Here is a 15,662-nt window from a genome sequence, read left to right as displayed (position 1 = left end):
AAGCTCCGATATGCCGGTCCAGAGGGGGCAGGATATTGCAGCTGGAAGCCTTGGAAGGAGGTATGAACTCCGACCTCTATCACGACCTCGACCCCCTGGTCTGCGTCTCGCACAATGCCGAGGCCTCGTAAGGACTTGGAGCGCGTCAAGGACTTGATCCTCGAGCAGCGGCGAGAAGGACTATCCATTGACACTATATGTGCCCATCTCCGCGACGATGGGCACGTACCCAACGTCAGAACCCTGAAAAGGAGGTTAGCGGAATGGGGTGCCCAGGAGTACTCCCCCCTTCACTCAAAGATTGATACCAACACCTTCGTCGAGCTGATCAAAGGCTACTTCTACCGATACGGATATAGCGACACTTCCATCGTCCGTGATCTCAAGCGACGCGGCATCGAGATCTCCGAGCGGACTGTACAGGAGTATCGTCTGAAGCATGGCATGAAGCGGCGCTTCCGAGATCTGGCTGAACGACAGGAAGCTATTCAAAAAGCGAGAGAGTTCCTCTTCCAAGACGACCGTCAGTCTTCAAGCATCAGAGGATTTGGCAGGGGGTATCTATACCATTGCGTCCGCATCCGTGCCGGCGTCCTTGTCGGCCAGAATACCTTATATCGCGAGTACCAAACGAACCCAGAGTGGAAGAAGCGGGCCGAACAAAGACGCCTTGCTGACTGGAAGCACCGGAAGGACTTCCAGGTTCCTGGGCCTAACTTTATGTGGTCTCTCGATGGGTACGAGAAGCTCAAGAACTTCGGCTTCTCTATCTACGCCTGTATCGACACGTACTCGAGAGCCATCATCTGGATATATGTCGGCAGGGGGAACATGACTGCGCTGAGTTCACTCAAACAATTTCTACGGACTGTGTCGTACTCAGGGGTCCGCCCCCTTTTCACCCGCTCGGATCATGGTATCGAGACTCCTCTTTGGGCCGGAGCCCAGGCGATTCTCGCCGACCTTGATCAGACAGAGCTTCGGTATACCACCGAGGATAACGACCAACGAGTCCACAGGCAGGGAGCGAGACTGAGCTCCTGTCATATCTGGGGCCCAAGCACATCTAACCAACGGATCGAGTCTTGGTGGGAAAAGCTACTCAAAGGTGTCAGTCAGCGCTGGATCGCGTTCTCACACGAGCTGATTGATAGCGACCTCTTCCAACCAAACCGTCTTGCTCACCAGATCGCGGTGTATGCTCTCTATGGACCCATGATCCGTCAAGAGGTTGCGGACTTCACGGAGATGTGGAACGGCCATCGGATCCGGCCACGGAAGAATAGGGAGCATCTCGTCGCCGGGATCCCGATGGATCTGTATAATACAAGCGAAGTGGAGAACTGGGCAGTCCATCTAGGGCCTGCGGCTCGAGATGGGCTTGCCCAGATGATGACCGCTGTCGATTCTATCGATATAGACGATCTGCTTGACCCAATAACAACGGACTGGTGTGATCAACAGCTCCGGGATCTTCAGTTCGATGGTCAGCTAGATGGGGAGCTTGATCATAAGCGGCCACACCTCGCGATCTACTTACGGCTTAGAGACAAGATTCAGGTTCATCTCGACTGCGGGGCAAGTCCGGTGCTGAGCATCCCAGAGAGTCCAGTTGGAGGGCAAGAGAGATTCGTACGTAAAGAAGTACTCCATCGCACTCAAAAGCTAGCTGACAATGCTTTAGTTTCAGCTCCTCGAGCAGAACTACCTTGAGCCTATTAACAATAGCCTCTCCGGAACTGAGCTACCCAGCGATATTATCAATAGTGTGGACGAGCTGATGGGGGACCTGGGTCACCTTGAGCTAGAGTAACTACTATTTCCTCGTCTGTTTACGAGGATGCCGACTACTTGGCCTCCTCGTATCAACTCCTCTGGTTCCAGCAGCGGGACCATGGGCAGTGAAGGCAGGGTCAGCCGAGAGCTCCTCATCCTCTGCCTCTACCGAGAGTGCTGAGCTTATAGAGTCTCGAGCCCGTTTCTGACCCGCGCGGGTCTCGTCCACGTCGCTAGTAATAACCTCGATCTGGTCTTCTGCGCTAGCTCTCGAAGGAGGTAGAACTGGGCTCAGAGAGGGGCTCAAGGAGGGCGAGTTGAACTCGCTCCCGATTAATAAGGCTGGCTGTACCTTCACCTCGGTCTTGACTAACTCTTTCTTGATTCCCTTCTCCTTTTTGAACGGCTTTACGGCTGACCTCGCCGTCTTGATATGACGAGGGGCCGGGACTTGTGGTCGAGGAGGCAATGGCTCATAGAAAACAAGGAAAAGGAGATATCTGCCCTCTGTTTTACTGAAACGAAAAGGGCAGTCCTCGCCGAAAAGCTCTGCGACTGTCTGTCTCTCCCAGTCGAGGTCGCTCAGCTCCGTGATACCCTCTTTAATATGGGCGTTCTGAACGAGTCTCTTGTCGAATTGAAGAACAGAAGAGAGGGCAGGCTTGTCCTTGAACTGAGGGAAGAAGATGCTGTCGAACCAGAAGTGGACAGGTAAAGATGGTTCCTCGTCGACGAAGGGGCGCAAAGCGACCTTCAGCAGCTCTCTAGCCAAAGACCACTGGGGCTCCTCGTCTTCGTCTAGTATTTCCCATGGGTCAGGCCTCGCAAGGAAGACAGTGAGACGCATCGAGATCTTCCGTCTGCTCTTGTTTTGGCTCTGTTTAGCCACAGCCTCACTGAGTTGCGACGAGCTCGCCCTCATGCCCCTCGCGATCCGACTCTGGGTAAGTTTGGCATCTCGATACACGGCTGAGGGCCGCGATGCTGCGAGGATACGGCCAGGGCCGTCTCCAGAGCCGGTGAAGATCGTCTGTGAGGGCGTGGAACGATCAGAGGCTGTTAGGTCGATAGACTGTATAGCGGAGGAGGTGGAGGCTGTCTCAACGTCTCGAAACGGGACTGGCGAGCTGTCGAGGATGGGGATGCTCGTGGGCTAATGTCTGCCGCAATATGGACAAAGATTAGACCCTAGGTAGCTATCGCGGATGAAATCGTGGCTCCGTTGGTACGATTTAGGGGCCACGGTCTTCGGAACATCGGGACATATCTGCGATAGGACGTGATCGGGCATATCTACGTATAAGATAAGGTCAGTCGCATAATCTCATAATAGATAGACCTGAGCTTACTGGGGAATGGATGGGGATAGCCCATGACTGCTACGAGGTGGCGATGGGCTGGGTATTGATGCTGGTGTGTATGTGTGAGTGAGTGAGTGAGTGAGTGAAAAAATTGTGACGCGTCACCAGGAATTATCACGACATATTCCCTAGTGGAGATGCCATCCAAATGGAGAGATACCTTCCGGATAGTGTGCAGTACTGTAGTCTTGCAAGGGTCCACAAAATTACTAAGTATTTTAACATGGTTGAGGCTTCCCAAAAGGGTTTTGTCACCCATGTGGTAATATGCAACCGTATACCTGGCCGTCACGTTCGTTGTCTCCGCCCTCCAGTATCATCTCCTATTTACTGTCAGGGAGAAGCGCCGCCTCACCATCAATTCCATGACGCCGTCCTGGATCCTTCCCGTATTTCCCATTATGCTCACTGGAACCCTTGCCGGTGCCTTTTCCAAGACCCAGCCGGTGCACCAAGCCGCTTCGATGCTTTACGCGGGCCTAGCCGCCCAAGGTTTGGGGCTGCTGATATCAGTCTTTATGTACTCGACTTACTTATCTCGACTTATGGCTGTCGGACTTCCGATCCAGCGGCCCGGTATGTTCATTGCCGTAGGCCCGCCGAGCTTTACGTGCGCTGCATTGATAGCTATGGCGTCGGACACCCCGCGAATCCTTACCTATTTGTCCAGCCATGAGGTATCAATCTTAGCAGGCCTTGGCGATCCGATAATGTTGGCTGCTAGTGTCCGCATTACCGCATTTAATGTATCGATATTCTTATGGGGATGGAGCTTTTGGTTCTTCACCTTGGCCATGGCTGCTGTCCTCACGAGTATGACTGATCGACGATTTCACCTCAGCCGGTGGAGTTTTGTCTTTCCCAATGTCGGCTTTACAATTGCCTCTATTCGGATAGGGCATGCAGTTGCCAGCGACGGTATTTTATGGATGGCCACGGTGATGACACTCTCCCTTTTCCTCGCTTGGGCTTTCATCTCATTCCGCTGTGTAAGAGCTGTATATAAACGCGAGATTGTGTGGCCCGGTCATGATGAGGATTCAAGTTGACCCATGGCTTTTCGAAAATGCTGACGGCTTCTTCTTGGTAGCATAGAAAGTTGTGACCCATGAACTCAAAAGGCTGCGCCCAAAGGCACGACAATATACGTAATGGCACGGAGGTACGGCGAGCTGTTGGACAGCATAGCAAGGTCCAGTTTCCACTACTAATGCAACAAGCTAAAGTCCCTGGGACTGAATGCCTGATCGTTACACAGATGTATTCTAGCGGAGGACAAGCTGCCATGCGCGATTGGGAATTCTAGCCCGCCGTGGGACAAAATCTACACGCAGTTGACCGATATGTTTTCAGGTCGGAGTCTCGGCACACCGCAGGTGAAATTATGAAACTGAAGGGGGTCGAGCAAGGCGGAGTTCTCTAAGCTGAAAGGGAAGGAACATTAAGAATGAGGGGAGGGGATGCAATATGTCGCAGGGTAGGCATGATCTTCACGGTCTCATGAAACAACTGCGTTAGTAATCTAGCCGTAGGCTATAAGTAGCTCTGCGGGATGGAGTACCTGTCAACCTAGCACCGATACATGAATGCAGACATCGAACAAAAGATCAGTGTAAATTGAGGATCAAAAGGAGCGTGTAATTTTCTATCTAAAGGAGCGACGAGAGTCGGTATCTTTATACCCGTGTTCAGTCTGCCGATTCATAGACAGCAGGCTGTTGCCTGACGCTAGTTATGGTCGTTCACTCTCATCGTGATCCTTGCCTCCAACAGTAACCGAAGGTCTCCGGAGCTTGACAGTACCCCGCACCAGAGACAACCTCAGACAACGATTAATTAACGCACTGCTGCTGCTCATTATCGTTTACCTGACCCTTGATCCTTTTAGCACGCTCAGTGCGATACTTTGTATTTAAGATGATGTCCCAACATTCACAGTGCCCATAGTCCCGGGCATACACTATATACAACGTAAATCACGCCACTAGGTTCATCTACCAGCGACGACTTGTGCTGTCGAGTTTGCAGTTTGTCACCTTCTTGAGCCCCCCCCCCCCCGCACCCTCTTTTGATTGTAAGTTTTAGGGTGTTTTCCTTTTTTTCGGAGCGCCTAATCTTAGGTCAGGAAGACGTCAGTGTGAAGTGATGGCGCAACCTGAATGTAAATATCAGATCATGGCTGCATTTCCAAAGAGCTCGCAAGAGCTTCTTATGCGCTATCTGCGACCGTCAGATCATGTTGCGGTTACATGTTATAGGAGCATGCTCCTGTCAATCTGTCAACTGGTCCATAGCTTGAGTCCTGGAAATCACTCCCCTCCCTCCAGCCATGACAGAATCCACTTTTCACAATGTCCGAATTTGGTAAGAACCCCTTCGGGCAACCGCAACAGCGACCGACCGGCTTTGACGCATTCGGATCAAACACTAGCAACTCTAACCGTACGATACCCTGCGAGCTTAGTCTCCCCTCCCGTAGAGCAGCGACACTGATTTCGTTAGCAACTGACTTATCGTAGGACCCAGTGGTTGGATTTTCGGTTCCAACACGCCATCGCCTACTGGATCTTTTGATACCACACACGGATCATTCCCTGGAACCTCTGGCGGTAAGGCCCCTCTAATGCCGCTGTCGTACGGTTGTCCGAAGTCATCTGATATCTATCTCGAGTAATGGTGAAAATACAGGAGCAAACTATAATGCAAAACACTCCCTTCCCATAGTTTGTGATACTAAGTCCCCCTTCTCTAGATTCTCTCAGTTCGCTCGGACCACGGTCGTCTAGCTCGGCACCCACGTTCCCACCTACAACAACTGGCACTAGTTGGTTTGGGCGGCACAGTAACACACCAGGGACGACTGCATTCAGCGGTTCTGGCGGAGGTAATGTCGCGAGTCCTTTCGGCCTGACCGGGTTTGGGGGCGGATCCTTTGGTTCAAGCGCCACAAAGACGGGCTTCGGCACAGGAACGAGCCCAGGTACGGCCAAGTTTGGCTCAAATGCTTGGACAGGATTCAGAACCCCAACCACCTCCATCTTCGGGGCTCCGAGCCAACCTTTTGGGGGTTTGGGTTGGGGGAGTCCTGCGACAGATACCTCGAAGCAGCCATTCTCTCCATTTGTGGAAGGTGAGCTGGGCAGCAGGCAGAAGAGTTCGTATCAAAATCTGTGTTTCCAAGGTCCATACAAGAACTTCTCCCAAGAAGAGCTGAGACTTGCAGATTACGCCCTTGGCCACCGCTATGGTGTTTCATTTGGGTTCGGCAGCTCAAGTTTTGGAACCGGCTTCGGTACACCCATGCGGAGAAGCGCTTCTGGTCCACCTCACAGTTTTGGAATGGGCTCTCAATCTGGTGCATTTGGCACAGACTTTGGAGCCATGGCAAGTGGTGCAACTGGCTTCGGATCTGCTACTACTTCGCCCTTTGGACAGGCCAAGGCCGACGGAACCTTCATCTGGGGTCAAAAAAATCAGGGTCCAAATCTGTCCGGGATCCAGCCGGACTATGTTAGAGGAGCAGGAAGCAGCCAAAGAACATTCGGAGCTTCTGGAAGCCCAGGAACTGGGTTTATTCAGAAACCACTTCCTAGTAGTGCTCTACAAACGAGTGGCACCTCATGGTCGAGCCCTTTCACCTTTGGACTCCAGGGTCAACAGCAAACACGAGGATTGACGTCCTCTGCTGAAGCTCAAAAGCCGAGCTCTGGCGGACTGTCTACAGGATTTACGTTTGGGACGACGAGTACGAGCCCTGCTCCTAATCCATTTGCTCTGAAGCCTACCGCAGTGCCCGCGGTTTTCGGGGCCCCCAAGCCAAACATCCTGGTTTACTGAAAGGGGTGCGACTACTCAGGCAGGGCAGCAGGCAACACAATTCCCAAGTACGGGAATCTCGGTTGACCAAGTTCAAGTTCCCCAATCATTTGGCCAGCAGAGTCAGTATGGACAGACCGGCATAGCTCGTTCTGAGGTTTTTGGAAGGCCCACTTTGACTTCTGGTGATGCTATGCTCATTCAACAACAACCACAAGCCGCTGGTTTCGCAGCCTCTCAGCCAGAACTGATCGCAAAAATCGATGAAATTACTGCCTACGGAAGACCGTGGTTATTCTTGACTGCAGAGGAGAAACAGCAACTCCAGTACCGAGGTCCGTTGGCGGTCCGACAGGCAAGCAAGGGTAAACCTAGGAGCAGATCCGTGCCACCTGGATTTTTACATTTAGGTACCCTAGGTTTGCATCTCGCCAAATCCTCTCAAAGGCTTCTGGGTCCGGGTTTCGGTACGGGTCGTGTACTTCGTCAGACCAAGTCGAAGGAAGATCTCAGAGCTCCAGCTGGATGCGTCCCCCAAATCCAGGTCGTCAACCGATCGAGAGCCTGTTTACGAGCGGCTCTGGCCAACGTCTTACCAGCGAAGGCACGCCGTCAATCAGCAGCCATACAGAGGGTTCGAGCACAGTCGAGAAAACCCTGTCACAGGTCTCTAGGCAGCTAAAGACGCTTGAAATCAAATAAAGGCCAAGACAAACATTTATTCTCAGGTTTGCCTAAGTGCAAGGGCCAAGGAAAGAACATCGACACGATGATACCCACTGGCGTTGTCGTTGACGAGAGACAACTGCAGCCACTTGACCCTGGTAGAGAAAGAGGGGCAAAGAGCGAAACCCTAGGCACTACAACCGAAGGCAACGAACGTGCTAGTAGTCCACCCGGCCCGGGTAGGCCCGTCGTTAGATTGAATGACGAAACGGACGTGGATCAAAACATGGAGATAACAACACAGCGGCCAATTCCCGTCGGCGAGTACTGGATGCGACCTACAAAGGAAGACATTCTTGCTATGGACAAAGATAAGCGGAAGGGTGTGATAGGCTTAACCATTGGACGGGAGAATGTTGGTATCATTCGCTTTAAAGCTCCAGTTGATCTTACAGTCATTGACCTTGAAAGTTTGCTCGGTGGTCTTGTCATACTTGAAAGTCGATCAGCAACGGTCTATCCCGACTCCGTTGGACTCAAACCTCCTATTGGTGAGGGCTTGAACGTTCCTGCCTCAATTTCCTTGGAACATTCGTGGCCTCGAAGAATGACGAAAGGAAGGGGTCCGTCAGAGGCGGAGACCAAGCGCCAGGTGGCGAGCCATATTGAGCGTCTCAAGAGCGTTGAAGGAACCACATTTGAGAGTTACAGCGAGGAAAACGGAACCTGGACTTTTTCAGTCAATCATTTCTCAACCTACAACCAAGTTACATACAATAGCTGAATTGCTTACCAATGATATATGATGTCACTTAAAACAAATAAGAAATGTTCGGTCGAGTGCGCATGAAAACCTTCTCGTCGTCAATTTTCGAGGTCCAATGACAACCCATTCTGGAACATGTCTGGAGGAGGTTAAGCGTTTGGGTTTGGAAGTTTGTGAGTGCCGTCTCGCAATACTCGAAAAGTGACAAAACAACCTGCTAATGTGTTGGCTTCACGAGGCAACTCTTTCGATGTAACAATGACAATGTAGTTGCCCGTTCTTGTCTCTAACCTAGGCGATCATACCCAAATTCCGCTGCCTTGCAACGAATACGATAAATTCGCGCATTACTTGGGGGAACTAAAAATCCCCCTCTCCCCCCGGACCATATGTCAAGGGCCAAAGCTGCATAACCAGCTTGGTTAAGCAGATCTAGGTGACACGCCTTTACTCATTGCCTGGTCTCTGGAGAGGTTTGCAGGACCAGCAAGTCACGCACCGGTATCACCGAGTCATCTCTACAAGTCAGCACAGAGCTCCACAGCCTGCAAATGGAACATGAAGCAAATACAACGGAGGATCCCGGCTTTCTCTCACGAGGCGGAGTGGCTCGTGCATGCACACACTCTTTTTATGTCCAACAGATTTCATAGATAGTAATTCCGACCGAGTGTTATATTGTTCTCATTGATACTAAAAGAGTTTTCAATACTACCCCCTCTGTATTAATATCTCAGATTAGTTACAGGGAATGTATAATTTAAAATAGACAAGTAGTGCCCCAGTCGTGCTCTGAATTTCACGAAATACATTACAGATAATAAAAGCAGGCGAAGCACAATGCAACCAGCTCCCGGTTTTGATGCCATGTCAAGTGTTGATGCTGATTTGCTTTTTAAGAAACATGGATTCGGCGCGATTCGTGTTTCTTAACCTTGGGAACGACAATGCTGAGGATACCATCTTGGAACTTCGCGCTGACGCTATCCTGATCCACCTTAGAGGGAAAGCTAAAGGTGCGAGAAACTCCCCGACGCTGCGCTCAGCGAGCCAGTACTTCGTCTTGTCACCCTTCTTATCGGTCTCCTCCGTGCGTTGAGCGGGCTGCGATGTATCGGGCTCCTCAGCATCACCTACGATGGCACCGCGCATAGTGGTGCCTTCGATAAACCCCGCAGGAGGGTTGCCAGAAGTATAGGTCCGTTCCGATTTTCCACGGATGACCATTGTCTGAGGCTCAGTGAACTCAATGTGAACCTCCTTTTTGTCAATGCCAGGGAGCTCGCCATGGAGTTCGTAGGCTTGACTGGTCTCGCAGATATCAAACTTAGGCTGCCAACGGCGCAATGAGGTATCTCGACCGCTCTGGCCCTGCCGAGTATAGCTGTCGTAGTCGTCAAGAAGCCGGAACAGGGGAGTAAAGGAGGAGTCAGAGTTGTAGAAATGGCGAGGGAAAAGAGCCATTGTGCGTGAGGTTGGCGGTGGGCTTTAGAAAGACGCGTTTGTTGATAAATAGTTGACCTGCAAGGGTGCTCGTCTGTCTGCAAACAGTTGATCTGCAAAGAGAAACATGACATGAAGGTGGTTGTTCGGGTTCTCTGTCAAAAACTCTAGGACTGGGGGATGGAAACCATCGCTTTATACCTGTGGAAGCAGAACGTGGGGATGATGGCTTTGCAAAAGATGGCTGGCAATCCTGAAGCACACCTCCACTCAGGGTTTCTTTGCAGGCGAATGGAAGCGCTGCGAACTGTATGATGTGATGTTCGGTGTCATAGTGACGCGTGCCCCGAACTTACTTGAGGGGTTCTGTGTTTCAGCCCTCACCAGCGACTGGAGTGCTAGAGTCGAGAGAGCGCGAGGAGAGACGATGACAAAGCACCACAAAACTCAATTTTGCATTTGAGAGAGGTATGCGTACTTGCGATCATGGCATGATATACTAGATTGGACTAGTTAGTAAAAAAGGGGCTCATTCATATAATTATTCCCTCAGATCTCAACATTCTCACCCATAAGCCCACACCATGGATAACTACCAGAAGTTAGAGAAGATTGGCCAAGGTACGTCTGACCCCAGCCTAGGGCCCTGGCCACGATTTATGCAGCCATCTTATTTTCCAATATATCCCCCGTTTAATTACCGGACTAATTAAATCTATCAGGTACCTGCGGTGCTATCTATAAGGCTCGGGACCTTGCCAGTGGGGGACGAATTGTCGCGTTGAAAAAAATCCGTCTCGAAGCCGAGGACGAGGGTGTACCCGAGCACTTCCATCCGGGAGATTTCTCTCCTCAAGGAACTGCAACACCCCAACATCTTGCGTCTTCTGAACATTGTTCACGCCAATTGCCACAAGCTTTACCTCGTTTTCGAATTCCTTGATATCGACCTGAAAAGGTACATGGAGGCCTTACCGGTCAGTGATGGTGGACGAGGCAAGGTGCTTCCCGAGGGATCGTCGGCATACCTCATGCAACTAGGCATGAACGACATGGTGGTGAGAAAGTTCATGTTCCAGCTCTGTGCTGGCGTTAAATACTGCCACTCCCACCGTATCTTGCACCGAGATCTGAAGCCCGCTAATCTCCTCATCGACAAGGAAGGAAATCTCAAGTTAGCCGATTTTGGACTGGCAAGAGCTTTTTGGTGTGCCTCTGCGCCCATACACTCATGATGTCGTGACGCTCTGGTACCGAGCACCTGAGCTTTTACTGGGTGGAAGACAATACTCGACGGGTGTTGATATGTGGTCTGTCGGCTGTATCTTTGCAGAGATGTGCGCTCGAAAGCCGCTGTTTCCTGGTGACTCTGAGATTGATGAGATTTTTAAAATCTTCCGGTTAGTTATAGCCTTCGCCTATGCTGTGGGTGAGAAGTCTGACCTTGATGCTCTAGCACACTGGGCACTCCTACGGAAGACGTCTGGCCTGGCGTTACCTCGTACCGGCATTTCAAGTCCTCGTTTCCTAAGTGGCAACGTAACTACGACCAGGCTCTCTGCAATAACCTCAACAAAGCAGGCCTCGAACTTCTCGATATGACGCTGATCTACGATCCGGCCAGACGTATTTCGGCTAAACAGGCCTGCAACCACCGTTACTTTGAGGGCTTCCTTGCATAGTCAGGCCACCTGAAAAATTACTACAAGTAGGGGAACTGTCACATATTACCACTAGGTTCCTGCGACTGGATATGAAACGCGGGACCATACTTTTGGGTTATGAATCTGGTTCCACATACTTCTCGCCTGACTCTCTTCTGCTCAACTCTCGCCTGACCCTGTATGAGTTTAGCATCATATCCTCAGCAGCTGAAGCATGGTCTGTCAACAAGAGGCTATTTTAAGTTTGTCATAATCTTGATTGCTAGTATATCGAATCCTCCTTATTCACGCGCAGTCTCCCCGTTTCCATTGCAAATTTAATCTCCGAGATGCCAATTTTCCGCTATCACAAGGGATAAGCAAAGGAATGGAGGCAACAGCATATCCGAGGGATGCATTTCAACATGCCTCACTTACATCGCCACTCACAACATAAGAACTAAGACTAGCAACATCATTAGATAGAAGAAACAAGTCCTTCCCCAGCCACATCATCCCAGAAAGCTTAGTGCGACATCCGCCGTCTAATGCCGTCTTTTTCCTGGGAAGAATGAGAGGCTTCCCGTCTTGCTCTGTCCGATTCTTCGCATGCCTTTGCGCTGTGTATCCCATTTTGTGCATCGTAAAAGAAATTGCTTGATCGTTTCGGCCGTTTGTCCACCACAAACACACACATCCGACTCCTCTGCGCCTATTTTAGACAGGTAGCTATTGCTGCTTGCTATCCCTGTGCGAAGGTGCGAGAGGACCTCTGCTTCGCGCTGCTTCATTCCGTTATAACGCGTCCTTGATTTGCTGCACCGGCCCACGGCTCTAACCTTTCTTGGATAGGGCCGTATTCGTCAGCTTCAGCAGGGTTTTGCTCACAATCTGTTTTTATATTGATAAAAATGGTCCCCTCGAAGCTGGTCCTTGGCCTGCCAGAGTTGAAGAATTGCCATTCGGGGAGAATATTGCGGCCCAGATCCTCGAGATCTTAGAGAGCTATGAGATACTTGATAGGGTGGGGTACATCACACTTGACAACGCTGGCAATATGGATACAGCAACGGAGGAGATTGCGGGGGCGCTGGGTTTCGATCCGAAGAAACGGAGAGTGCGATGCTTCGGCCGCGTCCTCAACTTGGTGGTAAAAGCCCTGTTGTTTGGGCACAAGGCTGAGGCTTTCGAAGCAGAGATTGATGGGGGAGTCTGGTTTTGGTGCTGCCCAGCACGAAATCTGGCGAAAGAAAGGCCCCATCGGAAAGCTACACAACCTTGGTCCATTGGATCCATCGGTCCGACAAGCTGACTTACCGTCTTCGTGCGCTGCAGGAAGAGTTCTTTCAACATTCAGACAACCCGAAGATTCGAGCAAGGAAGCCTGTTGACGTTGTCCGCGATAACCAGACTCGCTGGTTGTCGACTCTGTATATGATGCGGCACGGTCTCATGTTGCGTCCGTTTCTCGAAGACCTCGTTGAGAAGGTCACGCTTGAATTCAACAAGGAATGTCGCAACGGTGTTAGAAGGAGGAAGAGATGCCCCTCTGTCTCCGAGAGGAGAGTCTTCTTAGCCAGAAAGATTGGAAAGTTATTGAGTTGATGGACAAGGTGCTTGTTGACTTCGAGGAGGCACTCCGAATGCTTGAGGGTGACGCCCAAAGACGAGTACGCAAAGGGGGCCGTATTGAGGCATACGGCAATATGTGGGGCGTTGCCTCAACCTACGAGTTCCTGATGGACAGGCTGGAGGAGTGGAAAGCAACAGCAGAGAACTGCCCGGATCCCGAACACTTCAAGATAAACATTAACCTGGGTTGGGACAAATTGAACGAGTACTATACGAGGCTGGACGAGACGCCAGCGTACTATGCTTCGGCGATTTTGAATCCAGCATCGCGTTGGGGATATTTCGAGAATACGTGGACCGACCGAGCACAGCTGCCATGGCTTGAGGAGGCAAAACGAATGGTGAGGACACTGTGGGACGAAGAGTACAAATCACTACCGACTCTTTCGAATTCGGATGAAGAACCTCCATTCAAGCGTTTAAAGGCAATGAGTGCGCTAGAAAGACACCGAGCACATAGGACTTCGTCTCTGGCAGGCAGATGTTCTTTGGAAAGTTCACTGAATGCAGACCATGACGAATATGACCACTGGCTGTCGAGTCCCGACGCTAAGAACGACCCTCTTGTTACGGATCCCATCCAATATTGGTGGGAGAGACGGAAAGATTACTAACGCAGTTGTTTCATGAGGCCGTGAAGATCATGCCTACCCTGCGACACGAGGCTAGGCTGGAACAATTGTGCGGGAGAACAGTAAACGAGGCCCGGTTATCATTATTGCGCCCATCCGCACAATACCAGCAATAATATGGTTTATAGTTTAGATAGCCAGATATAATATAATAGATTTCACCTAACTCAAGCAGAAGCAGGAATCTCACAAAATGCAAACGACAAGAGCAACGACATTATTATAAATTAAAAGCTCACGTGAATCCCACGTGACTTCTTTACACTTGATCTCGCGGGGGTGAATTCGAAGTTCATCCACATGTGCCAAATGAGAGTGGGAGGATTAGGACCATTAGAGGGACCCGGGTGTGGTATTAATCCGGGCCAACAAGAGGTGCAGTTGCGCTTCCGAATCGGGTAATTTTGCCAAGGGGGGTGGAATATTGGGGGTGAAAAAAATCCCAGAGCTTAAAGAAGACCTTTCGTACTCCGTACCGAAAGGCAAACTGGGCCACTAACGCAACTCAATTCAACCGGGGTATGGAGCCTTGTCAGACAATTGGCTCCACAGGGATCATTGATGGCACCAGTCAATTGATGAGAATTATCTAAGGAGCAATTGTGTACTATACAAAAGAGAATGACGTTGCTGTCTTATATAGAAGACGGAAATCCGTGTGGAACGGAAATTCCGAGTGGAATTCCGGAAATAATCCGGTGGGCTATGCCGTGTGTGCGACAGGCTGATATGCGACAAGCCTCTTCCACCTCAGAGAGCAGAACCCATCGGTTAAGGTTCACGCGATTGGAAAGCACCCCCGTTACAAGACTGGTGGCAAAATAGAGTCACTGTTTTGTATCACACCCGCAAGGATATAGACGGGGAATGGCGGTCGGTCTCTAAACTTTCGCTGGGTATTTCCCGGATATATATTATTTAGCTTTAACTAACTAGTGGCAATGCCTTTTGGTACTTAAGGCTTACCCGCTGTACAAAATTCTTTCAGTCACATTCTTCACCTTTATCGCATTCGCGCACTCGAGCCACAGTCTCCAGTTACCTCTTACATCCTTGTTTTTTGACAACCCAGGTCTACCGCAAGTAGCGATTCTGTATCAAACGTTTTATTGCCACGTTACTGAAATGGAAACGACAGACCTCCAACATCCCACCCTGAGCGAGATTCTCTTGGATATCTCCCCGTCGCCATGGACTTTGGGCGCCTTTCTGTCTCATCTCTCCCAACACCACTGCGAAGAGACTCTTGAGTTCACATGGGACGCCGAGAACTATGACTTCGTCTATAACCAGCTAGCTGCCGAGAGCCCTATGCAGCGTGATAGAACTGATCGTGTAATCTCGTCATGGCAAAAGTTGATACGAATCTACATTGCTCCTGGTGGACCACGGCAAGTCAATATCTCTAGTCGAGAGCGAAATCACCTCTTGAATCTCCCTTATGGGCCTCTACCCCCTCACCCTTCCGAGCTAGATCAGTCTCGCCGAATTATCTACAACCTCATGAACGACTCCATCCTCGTCCCCTTCCTCGAGTCGGTTAGTCTCATGCAGCACGAAAGTCCGCTTGAGGAGCGGATACCCACCCCCGACATTCACCCCCAACCAAGCGTCGGTTGGGATGCCGCACAATCGGCGTCCTCGAGAAATGCCAGGGAGTCTGAGGACTCGGTGGATAACGGCAACAGGAATTCACCGCTCTCCGATTCGGCCCTTCACATATCTCCAGGACGGTTCCATCATGTCATCGCCGCATGCAAGAGATATTGGGAAAGGATCAGGCGCTATGCTACCTTACACCCATGAAAGTACAAATTTTGCAGTCTATACTGTCTGCTGCCTCTAAGCAAGCGGCCCTGAAATTGTGAAAACGCGGAAGAGGCGACGATACGAAGAAAGAAATGGGGTTAAGGGATCTGTTATAGTA

The 15,662-nt window shown here is 50.7% G+C and overlaps 7 protein-coding genes across 7 annotated transcripts; 5 read left to right on the top strand and 2 right to left on the bottom strand.

Annotated features, from left to right (window-relative positions):
• Positions 1 to 114: 114 nt before the first annotated feature.
• MRS44_017937 (uncharacterized protein) lies at positions 115 to 1,813 on the top strand (the record flags this gene model as incomplete). Its single annotated transcript, XM_065615823.1, has 2 exons — positions 115 to 1,632; positions 1,685 to 1,813. The coding sequence occupies 2 exons, from the start codon at positions 115 to 117 to the stop codon at positions 1,811 to 1,813; spliced, it is 1,647 nt and encodes a 548-aa protein (XP_065471895.1).
• A 3-nt stretch (positions 1,814 to 1,816) lies between these two features.
• MRS44_017936 (uncharacterized protein) lies at positions 1,817 to 3,150 on the bottom strand (the record flags this gene model as incomplete). The annotated part of the gene is made up of 2 exons (XM_065615822.1): positions 1,817 to 2,832; positions 3,126 to 3,150. The coding sequence occupies 2 exons, from the start codon at positions 3,148 to 3,150 to the stop codon at positions 1,817 to 1,819; spliced, it is 1,041 nt and encodes a 346-aa protein (XP_065471894.1).
• Positions 3,151 to 5,488: 2,338 nt separating this feature from the next.
• MRS44_017935 (uncharacterized protein) lies at positions 5,489 to 8,403 on the top strand (the record flags this gene model as incomplete). Its single annotated transcript, XM_065615821.1, has 5 exons — positions 5,489 to 5,579; positions 5,657 to 5,771; positions 5,900 to 6,882; positions 6,998 to 7,318; positions 7,682 to 8,403. The coding sequence occupies 5 exons, from the start codon at positions 5,489 to 5,491 to the stop codon at positions 8,401 to 8,403; spliced, it is 2,232 nt and encodes a 743-aa protein (XP_065471893.1).
• Positions 8,404 to 9,255: 852 nt separating this feature from the next.
• On the bottom strand, positions 9,256 to 9,849 carry MRS44_017934 (uncharacterized protein; the record flags this gene model as incomplete). The annotated part of the gene is made up of 1 exon (XM_065615820.1): positions 9,256 to 9,849. The coding sequence occupies one exon, from the start codon at positions 9,847 to 9,849 to the stop codon at positions 9,256 to 9,258; it is 594 nt and encodes a 197-aa protein (XP_065471892.1).
• A 563-nt stretch (positions 9,850 to 10,412) lies between these two features.
• MRS44_017933 (uncharacterized protein) lies at positions 10,413 to 11,510 on the top strand (the record flags this gene model as incomplete). Its single annotated transcript, XM_065615819.1, has 5 exons — positions 10,413 to 10,449; positions 10,551 to 10,645; positions 10,746 to 10,886; positions 11,029 to 11,228; positions 11,285 to 11,510. The coding sequence occupies 5 exons, from the start codon at positions 10,413 to 10,415 to the stop codon at positions 11,508 to 11,510; spliced, it is 699 nt and encodes a 232-aa protein (XP_065471891.1).
• Positions 11,511 to 13,012: 1,502 nt separating this feature from the next.
• Positions 13,013 to 13,717, top strand: MRS44_017932 (uncharacterized protein; the record flags this gene model as incomplete). The annotated part of the gene is made up of 1 exon (XM_065615818.1): positions 13,013 to 13,717. The coding sequence occupies one exon, from the start codon at positions 13,013 to 13,015 to the stop codon at positions 13,715 to 13,717; it is 705 nt and encodes a 234-aa protein (XP_065471890.1).
• Positions 13,718 to 14,860: 1,143 nt separating this feature from the next.
• MRS44_017931 (uncharacterized protein) lies at positions 14,861 to 15,541 on the top strand (the record flags this gene model as incomplete). The annotated part of the gene is made up of 1 exon (XM_046272950.2): positions 14,861 to 15,541. One exon carries the CDS (start codon positions 14,861 to 14,863, stop codon positions 15,539 to 15,541), a length of 681 nt encoding a protein of 226 aa, XP_046128688.2.
• Positions 15,542 to 15,662: the final 121 nt, after the last annotated feature.

The sequence above is a fragment of the Fusarium solani genome (assembly GCF_023522795.1).
Source record: "Fusarium solani strain SB1 chromosome Unknown bctg00000014, whole genome shotgun sequence".
NCBI lineage: Eukaryota > Fungi > Ascomycota > Sordariomycetes > Hypocreales > Nectriaceae > Fusarium > Fusarium solani.
This window is presented reverse-complemented; position numbering and strand designations above follow the sequence as displayed.